This window comes from Solanum stenotomum, chromosome 3, assembly GCF_019186545.1.
Source record: "Solanum stenotomum isolate F172 chromosome 3, ASM1918654v1, whole genome shotgun sequence".
Lineage (NCBI taxonomy): Eukaryota > Viridiplantae > Streptophyta > Magnoliopsida > Solanales > Solanaceae > Solanum > Solanum stenotomum.
Genome location: NC_064284.1, coordinates 35,514,044 through 35,524,597, shown reverse-complemented (window position 1 = coordinate 35,524,597; position 10,554 = coordinate 35,514,044). Strand labels below are relative to the sequence as shown.

Here is a 10,554-nt window from a genome sequence, read left to right as displayed (position 1 = left end):
CCAAATTCGACTCCGTAAATTCTCATAGACTCGTTTCGACATTCTAAAACTGCTGAAATCGACGGAAATCCAATTCGAGTCTCGAAACTCCAAATGACTCGAAATAGCACTTTTAACCAAACTTTAATTCTTAAAAACTCAACTTTCCAAAAACTCAACTTTTCATCAATTTTCCTCCAAACCAACTTCAAAAATACAACAATTAGGACTCGGGGCAATTATCGAGAGGGGTAAAACGGTCATTTTATGAAAATTTCCAAAAATGACCTTTAGGGTCATTACAGAATGTTTGTATCTTAGTGTATAATACTCTATCAAGGGAATAAATCTTGAATGTCAAGGATATCAGCTAGGACACCAGCTGTTGTGGTATCATTTCCTGCTCCAGTGCCTTGGATAACCAGAGGTTGTTTCTCATAACAACGGCTGTATATCTCCACCTGTAGACAAACAAAACAAATTACAGACGTTCAATTATCATAGTCATTCTTCGACAAAAACGAGTCATCAATCTTACTCTCTGTATTACCTCCTAATTAGTACAAGGGATACATTCTACGATTAAGGTAAAATAGAATCAAAGACCTTAACTGCACAAAGTTTTGCAGGGCGACACCAGATGATACGTAAAGAGTAAAGACAAAGTAAGGCGTTCGCCTTAGGCATGGGTAAAAGATGAGCAATTCTTTGAAAGCACAGCATGATGTTATACATCACTACACTAAATGACATCACAAAAGGGCTTTAAACAATTAAAAATGTTTTACCTTGATAATCTAATAACAATGCGTATGATATAGTTGAACCTCCATAGCAGTTGAAAGGAAACTCCCAACAGAAAACAAAGTAATGGACCAAGAAGAAGAGGGACCAAAGAAACAGCAAAATGGAGGTGAAAGTGCACAATGCATACCACATTATCACTTCCTCTTAATCTTCCCAATGCAGAATCATTTGGAACTTCTTGGATGCCAACTTCACATCTGAAAATGAGAGATGTTAATGTCATGTACACAAAAGTGTTTTCAATATATCAATTTTTCCCCAAGCAGCAGACAGCCAGACACTTTCTTCTGTGCTATTTGTTTTCAGTGAAGCTGTTTGTAGCAGTTGATTTTTCTACAACAAATCATAATAGTTCTCATGTAGACACTTATCAAGAAGACAAAACCTCTTTACAACCAATAAATAGAAATATCTATTTTTTTCTTCAACCAACAAGTTAATACAAGAAATGAAACCTCAAACGTTACAAGGTGAGACCAAACTCCTTAAAGAAAACCAAATATCTATTCTAAATTTCTACTAGTATGGACAACATATCCATTTTGCATCAAAATGAAGCCATCATTGCCATATGAACATGTTAGTGAATTATATTCAAACAAATCCAGACAAGGTAATGAAAATATTTTGGAACTATCATCTAAAGATATTTCAATGTTCCCTCATCTATGCCATTACAGATTTATACTTCTAATTCGTTCTTCAATTAGTCACGGATACAAGAGGTGAACAGATGACCAGATGACAAGGGCATAGTGAAATTGTTAGTCGGATTGCCACTAACATAAAACAGCTTAACTAATACAACTGGTTTGCAGATATCTCTCAAACTTATATGTCCTAGTGGGTGAATGCTATCATAATTTTCTAAAGCATTTGTTAAGAGGAATTGAGATTATCTTCTAAGATAAGTGTCTTTAGTAGTAATCGTTATGCTCATCAGTACCTCAACTTGCCATAACACTCCCATCAGTGAGCAAGCTTTGCTTTAAGCGTCTAGAGGTATGGTGACTTGCAGAATGTGATTAAGATAAAAGATCAAGTTGTCATTATCCATTGAGAAAACTAAAAATGAAATGAAAGAATTACCTTGCATCATCAATCAAGAAAACATAACGCAGAACATTCCCATTTTCAGAAGCTTGTTTAATCCTATCTTCAATTTCCTTATCAAGTAAGAGAAGGTCATTCACTAGAAAGTCCTCCAGAGGCATCACTTCTGGTCCTATTTCTTCAGGATACAAGCTTTCAATCTGAAAAGGGATTTGCAAATGCATCAAGGTTTCTAAAGCTAATTGAGTTAGTAACAAAACAAAGAGACATGGTGACATGTATCCTAACCTTCATTATCTAGGTTCAAACGCCGTCCAAGGAGCCGAGCAAAAATTAGAGCCTGTTATGAAGACATCAAAACAAAATGTTGTTATGAGGGATGTTCAACTTCTCAAAATTTACAGAACCAATTAGAACTATGAACGTTTCATGAAAGGTATCGAGACACCAAGTATTAACTATATCAAGTTGGATAAGATATGCTTCCCATCACAATCTGGCGAAAATGATTCTGCCTAAATCACAACTTTTCTACTCCCCAAAGGCAAAAGACATCATCATCCCAAGTACAAAATGAGGTAAGATTATAACAAAGCAGTTGAAGTATGAAACAGAGATGCTCCTTCTACACTCTCATGCACAAATGACTACAGCTAATGCGCCAGTTTTTATGATACAAAAGAGAACAGCAGAATCGCAGACTAGAAGAGACCTTGAATTTTATATCCAGATGGGAACTGGCTTTGAATGTTTTCCTTACAAGTAACCATGATAAGGGGAAAAGCAGGATAAGCAAATGATGATAACCCATCATTGTACTGGTTTTTCGTTTTCTAAATTTATACTAATTACATTCTTTTAGATGGTTAATTCAAACCATTAAGACTCGTTGCAGTTGACATTCCAAAACATAATTTGTATCATATTGTTTATGTTTGCTTATAAACAAAGAATTGACTGGTCTTAAAGTTGTATATTTGATTCTTAGCCATTTTCAGTTGAGTTATATAGTTGTTCCAGAATCGTAGTACCAAAGCACAGGTTCATCCTCTGGCTTGCTGAGATGGGAAGACTACTAACTAAATATAGACTTCACAAGATGGGATTGGATAGCGGCAACCAAACATGTGCTCTCTGTAATAGTGATATATCGGAGAACACTTATTTTCACAGTGTGTATGGAGCATGCATGGAGGTTTGGAATGCAATGCAGATATGGATTGGAATTAAAATGCATACTCAAGGGGTTCAGCTCATGCTCAAAGGCATCAACCAGAAGCACTGGACTAGATTCAGGAAAGAAGTAATTGTAGCTGTGTATGGAGCTGTAATTTACTATATTTGGCAAGCTAGGAATCATAAAATCTTTTAGAGGGGTCACTATGACTTGCAGTTTTGTAATTCAACAAGTAAAGCATGTAATTAAGGATAGGATGGACATGTTCAGGGAATGAAAAAGGAGCAGGAAGAGTACAGATTTAATTCAGCAACTCTGTAATTAGTATAATAGAGGTCCATCATTCTTGGAACCAAGTAAGGTGTCTGAGAGTATCGGTGCTCCACAGGTGTATTGGATTGTTGGTATGGTAATAGTTCACAGTTTATTGCCAGTATATATATATATATATATTCTGATGGGTCGCCGACAACAACCACCACTCACACACACGCCCAAAATTGTTACACCATCCACTGGTGCAATTCAACAGCCTCCACCTCTCACCTATGGGAATTTTTTACCTCTGAAGTATCATACGATTGCGGAGGAAAACGATGCCAGCAGCTTAGAGGATGAAGTTCGATTGGGAAAGGCAACTGGGAAGAACACACCAAAGAGGCGATTACAATTTTCTGATACTGATATATCTATGCAGCGACCCCAGCCACTCCTGAACCTGTGAGGGGAGACCCTGAACTTTATCCCCCCTGTGATTAAGGAGGGGGTTCTTACAGTTAAGATTGATGATGAGGCTATTCGATTGCACGTAAAGGAGTGGGAAACTGCTTTAATAGGTTATGTAATTGGGGATAATCCATATGAAATCCCAAATGACGGAGTAGGTCAAGAAGGTCATTGCTTTATGAGACTTGTTTTGATTGTATGAAGATGCAGCTTGTCCAGGCTGCTGGAACTGTACTTGTACATATTTTGGTTATGAACGAAAATACGCTAGTTACCCAAAAAAAAAAAAAATTAAAAAAAAATTGCATCACACCTTTTCAATCGCCTTTTAACTTGGCCATATATGGTGTCCAAAACATATGCAATTATATAACGCACAACAATTAATTGCAAGTCTGTAACATCAAGTTGACATGGACACACTTTATCCCTATTATAAGATAAAAAATTTTAAAAAATGTGTAAATGAAGCATCACAATTAGGAGCTACAGAAAACATTTCTAAACAGGGAAAATAGAAATTAATACCTCAGGCAAAGTTCTCAACGGTGATCCATAACAAAATTACTACCATCAAAATTTTCTATCTTTATTGCGACTTTGTATTCTTAAAAAAGAAAATATCCATATCATTTGACGTTTTTCCTTTTCAACGTTAGACCAAACATATGCATAAACTTGGGTCAGAAATTAATTCAGTGAAATCTGAATTAGGTGACATCAACTTAGCAAACACTTCATAAAGGCATTTTACGGTTTATCATCGTGTATAGAAGCGAGGCATGTATTATAACTCAATCAGAAGATGTGTAAAACAAAAGATAGAAGAACATAAGCAGAAAAATAAAAATTTGTATCAACAGATGTCAATCGTATGTTAAACAACTTCCAAACAATGAAAATGATACTTTCAAAAGCAATTTCCCACTTTAAGTATTTGCATATCAGTAGAAAAGCAATATACTCCGGCATCATTGAGATGTAAAGAGGGGAAAAACCAATATAAGCGTCGTGGTGAGGAAGAAAGAAGAAAAAAACAATAACTTTCTCATCTTATTCCAGAACAATAAGAAACGTCTTTTCCTTTATGCTTTCCTTAAATTTGACTTGTAGCTGATTAAGATTGGCATCAACCTAAAAGTCAAATGAGCCAATTTCTTGAAATAACCCTTTTGTTATTCTAAAAGCATCATATGCCTCTGAAACACAAAACCAAGCTTTCAAACCAAAATGGTCCTTCACCTTCTCATCATTATAAACCGCTTTAGCAAGTGTTGTCTTACCCACACCACCCATTCCAACAATAGAAACTACAGTCAACTTTTTTCCATTTGCATCTATAGACACTAAACGGTCAATCAAATCCTCTATTTCGCTCTCCCTACCAAAGATATCCAATTTATCAACCAAAGAAGTTGAAAGTCTTCTAGTTTCTTGTTTAGTCATACTAAAATGCTCCTTCAAGCCAAGGCGACCAATTTGCTTTTCCAACACCTCCAATGTTTCAATGGTTTCTTTCAACTTATCCTTTATGTTAAAGAAAAATTCATCACTCAAGCACAGGAGGTCACTTACTTGCTGGTTTCTTGTTTCTGCAAGATTTTGATGTTGACCTTCCACCTTAAGCCTCAAAGCTTCATAATTGACTTGTTCTATTAAGTTTTCAGTGCCGTCCACAGCACTCTGAAGCTTATTAAACCATTGGGTCACGTGTCGATTTGATGCTTGCTTATTCTCTACATCACTTAGCACAATCTGAAGACCAACCAAAATGTCCTTCAGCTTCTTTAAGAGTTGAGCATGATACTTATGCTTCCGAAACGTCTTCAGCAGCTCACCCTGAGGAGCAAGCCTGTCAAACAGAACATTCAAAGCTGAAGAGAGAAATGCACCACCAACTGCTAAGCCAACCTCCATTTCTAAAATCTGCAAATTAAAACAAGGAAACACAAAATGATTTTGAGAAGATAAATGTTTCTATCTTCAATTACTAACAACTTCTTTATTTTACCTGTTGATTGCTAAGAGTAATTGGAGACAATTAAATGAAAGGTGTCAATTAAGTTTTGCTTTGGTTTTTGGTGACACTTTGACCAAGAAAGGGTCAAATCCATTTCAAAATGTAATTAAGTAAATCTGGGACCAAATTAACATTTTTAAAAATTTCTAATCTTTTATAAAATACAAAAAAAACACTTCATTTTTCAACTTTTATAATTCTATCCAAACCATTTTTTTTAAAAACGTAAAAGAAAATAGAATTTTCTGTTCTTCTCCCAACATTCTCTCTTCTCTTTTTCTTCTTCTTTCTTAGAAAATCCGAAAATCCAACTATCAAAATAAATATTCTCCCCCATTATCTTATCTTCCTCCTCATCTCCGGACGTGACTCTCTCCTCTTTCTGAACTGAAGATTATGTTCGACTTAAAATGGGTAAGTCATTTTTTTGAAAGATTTTACAATTTTCAAACAATACTAAATTTTTTTCTTGGGTTAAAGAACAATACATCGTTCTATAGATGTGACAATTGAATAATGGTGTAATGGTAGCTATTATTTATTGTTTTTGAAAGAAAATCAACAAACCCAAAAAACCATAATTTTGAGGAAATGTATATGTATTGTTAACATTCAGTGAAAATTCATTTTTTGTTGTTCTTTTTGTGACCATTTTATTCATTTGATTTTAGAAATATAGTCTTGTTCAATTGTCCGACATATATTTCATTTGTTGAAAAATGTGTCGTATGTTGCTACATTTTAGTGATATGTTGGTATATATTCCAACAGAGTTGTCATATGTTGGAACATATCACATATGTGTTAGGGCAACAAAATGGACATCTATAGTAATAGAAGATTAATCTATGGCACATGAAGATTCATCTGTGGCCACAGAAGATTCATTCGTGGCAACAGAAGGTACATATGTGGCAACAGAATATCCATTTGTGTCAACATAAGTATAAATTGCTATCCATTAGTATTATATAATCAATTGTAAACTCTCAACCTTTTTTTATTTACCTTGTAGATGAAATGATACAAGAAACTTCATCCATGACAACAGCTTAATCTTTTATTGGTGTTGCTTTCTCATCTAACATCAAATGCTCTTTTTGTCTATGCGAAGAATGTGAGCAACAACATGATTATTATATTAGTCGTGTTAAAAAACTGACTGATATTTTTAAGGAAATGACTTATAATATTGATGTCCATACATCCAAGAAGATTTCACAGCCTTTGAAGTGTAGGAGGTTGAAAAAATCTATTTCCCAATCACTATCTATAATTAGTGAAAGAAAAAAAATCAATGACTACTGCTCCAGTATCACACTCAAACACAAAAGGCAAGGAGAAGGAGAAGGAGCAGGAGCAGGAGAAGGAGAAGGAGAAGGAGAAAGAGAAGGAGAAGGAGGAGGAGGAGAAGGATCAAGAGAAGAAGAAAGAGAAGGATAAAGTGAAAAAGAAAGCGAAAGAGAAAGAAAGTCGAAGTCGTCAATTGTGATGTAAATCAACAATATCCATTTGAAGGTTTTAACATTGCTAATGTCATCCTTCTCGCAATGGATAAACGAGGGTCTTTACAAGCATCATGCAAGAAAGTAAAGTCGTTCAACTATTATTAGTATTTCTTCTTTTTGTCCATTAAATATTTATTTATAATGATTACACAATTGCAGAAGAGACAAGGACGATCACTACTTAGCCAATTGCTCGGATCTTGAGTTCAAATAACTTGATTTTGTAGTTGCATTTCCAAAGAAGAAGGACTGGTTCTACGTAATGTCTCAACCCAATAAGTGCTAGACTAATAAGGTAAATCCATGCCTACTTTTATCTTTTGATTAAGACATGAATACACACAAATAAATTGATACAAAAATACACTTGTTAATGCATCTGTGCAGTATGTGGATATCATTTTATGCTATTTGTGGAAGAAGTCGAACAACAGAGTTATTCTAAATATCGATATGCCACTACTAATTGTTTTTTCAAAACATGCATTGACAATGCCAGTGTTGTTCCTAAATATGAGAATAAAATCGTTGGCACTATAAAGGGTTTGGTATACCTGTTGGACTGCCTTGGCGCCTCACAGATAAGGTTTATGTCCCTGTAAATTGCAATGGGGAGTTTCATTGGGTCTTGGCAATCGTTGTATTGAAGGAACGACACATAAAGGTGTATGATTCGATGTCCTCATCTAGGACTAACAAAAAATTATGCGCCGAGATTCAAAAGTTGTCTACAATATTGCCAAAGTACCTTGAATCCAACGGATTTTATGAGCAAAAAGACCGAACCAACTAGTTAGTTCTTGAATCTTACCAGGGCACGAAAAAATCTCACCCATTCAAAGTCATACATGTTACTGGTATTACCCAACAAACAAGTAATAGTTTGTAAGTAGTATCACATTATTTTTTTAGTCTTACCACTATCGAAATGTGATGTTAATATTAGTTTTATTATATTTTCTAATTGATGATATACCATGCAGTGATTGTGGAATTTTTGTAGCTGTATACACTGAGTTTTTAAGTGATGGACTACAAATACCATCTGATGGAATTATTTCTCAATCCCTTCGCTTGAGATATGCTTCACTCCTATGGAACTATGGGATTTTAAAGGATCAGAGTTACTATGTTAGTAACAATAAAGACCCACAGAGGCCTAGACCTAAAAAAGCAAAGTTCGATGAAGATGTTGAGGTTACCACCATTGATTAGATTGATGGTTATGTATACCATTGTGAGTTACCTTTTTGTTGATAAGTTGTATAAAACAATTGGTGAAGTGTTCATTTTTGCTAATAATATTAATATTAATGATTATTATTATTTTTATTTTGTTGGAACAAATGTCAATTATGATGGAAAGGAAGAAATGTGGTGTCTGTGGCAACATATATAACATCTGTTGTAAAAAACACCACATAATTATCTGCATGTTCCCCAACAGAAAGGATACATGTGGCAACATATATATGTCACAGAAAGAAGATATGTGGTAACATATGTCACAGAAAGGAGATATGTGGCAACATTATATTGTCATCAATTGTTCATTTTTGCTGATAATATTAATATTAATGATTATTAATATTATTTTTATTTTGTTGGAACAAATTTCAATTATGATGGAAAGGAAGAAATGTGGTGTATGTGGCAACATATTTAACCTCTGTTGTAAAAAACACCACAAAATTATCTGCATGTGCCCCCAACAGAAAGGGTATATGTGGCAACATATGTCACACTTTGAATTGTCAAAATTCAAAAAAAAAATAAAAGGTTTAAAACAATCGTCCCTTCATTTTTCCCTCTCTCCTCTCCTCTATAAAAGGTCATTTGATATTCCAAATTTAATTTATTTTTACTAATTTCCCTTTTCTTTTATCTTCTTTCCTTCCTTTCTCTCTTTCCATTATTCCTTCACAGATCAAGGTTGTTGTTGCGATATTTTCTACAACATCAATGGTAATTTGTTGCGATCCTCTTCTACAACAAGGCGTCGTTGCCCTCATCATTTCTAGTTTAACGTTGATATCTTCTCAGGAAAAATTTAATTAGGATTTTGAGAAAGACTTACTGGTATTAAATCAAGACGTTTTTAGTGGCTTTATCACTTATTTGTTTGTAGGATGGTTGGATAGTTATTCCTTTTGAAATGTTATCTGATTTCAAAAAGCTTAATTTGTAGTTCGTTGGTTAGGGTTTAGGGAGGGTTTTGTGGTTTGTTGGTTGGTTCATGTGTGGTATTGGTTGTTTGTGTTGTTGTTTGTGTTATTGTGTTGTGTTGTTATTTTTGTTAAGAAATATTTGATTTTTGTGGTTGCAGATACAAATATAATGGCTCCTGTCAAAAGAAAAATTGTATTAACAAAAGAAACAACTGACACAAAGATCCAGAAGAGGCCTAGGACTAAAGCTTGTAGGAAGAAGAATGAAAATTCAACTACCACTCTTTTAGAAGAACTTGCATCTAAAGCAGTTTCTTCTTCTCAAGTAGAAGAAGAATTTTCTCAAAAAGAATATGAATAAAGAGAAAAATAAAAAAATGAAGTAGATGATGATGAATAAAGAGCAGAAGAAGTTGAGGAAGAAGAGGAAAATAAAAAAGAAGTTGAGGAAGATAAAGGAAAACAAAAAGAAGTTGAGGAAGAAGAAGGAAAAATAAAGTAGTTGAGGAGGAATGAAGTTGATGAAGACAAAGGAAAACAAAAACAAGTTGAAGAAGAAGAACAAGAAAAAAATGAAGTTGAGGATGATGTGATCAAAACTATCAATGCACACACTTTTCCTGTGCATTTGCAGCCTAATGCTGCTGGTGATAGCATTATGAGGTCAGCCATGGGAAAACCTTTCGACACCTTCAGGATCACCCTCAAGCATAATGGTTTGGAAGAATTTTTTAGGAATAGTTGTTTTGGTCACTTTCTTGATTTGCCAGAGAATAATAATGCACGTTTTCAAATGACCATGGTCTATGAACTTCTAAAAAGAAGGTTCATTTTTCAGAAGCCTGAAAAGAAGGATGAGGTTTTGATTAATTATTGTGGCATGCCACTCATCTTTGGCAGAAGAGAGTTTGCCGTAGTTTTAGCGTTAAAATGTCATCCTCCTTCTGAGCTAGTCCCTGAATTCATAGTAAAAAAAGAACCACGAAGACGAAAGAAAGGAGGAAAAGAAGAAACAAGACAGTCAACTGAGGAGCAGGACTTGGTGTCCCTTGTTGGCAAAAGCTTCAAAAATCCCGATTTAATATATTTGTTGAATGACGAGGATACATCAAGGAA

At 34.5% G+C, this 10,554-nt stretch overlaps 1 protein-coding gene across 1 annotated transcript; it reads right to left on the bottom strand.

The window, feature by feature from the left end:
- Positions 1-314: 314 nt before the first annotated feature.
- On the bottom strand, positions 315-2,650 carry LOC125858908 (uncharacterized). The gene is made up of 5 exons (XM_049538679.1): positions 2,552-2,650; positions 2,131-2,179; positions 1,876-2,044; positions 914-983; positions 315-440 (listed from the first exon to the last, which is right to left on the bottom strand). The coding sequence occupies exons 1-5, from the start codon at positions 2,648-2,650 to the stop codon at positions 315-317; spliced, it is 513 nt and encodes a 170-aa protein (XP_049394636.1).
- Positions 2,651-10,554: the final 7,904 nt, after the last annotated feature.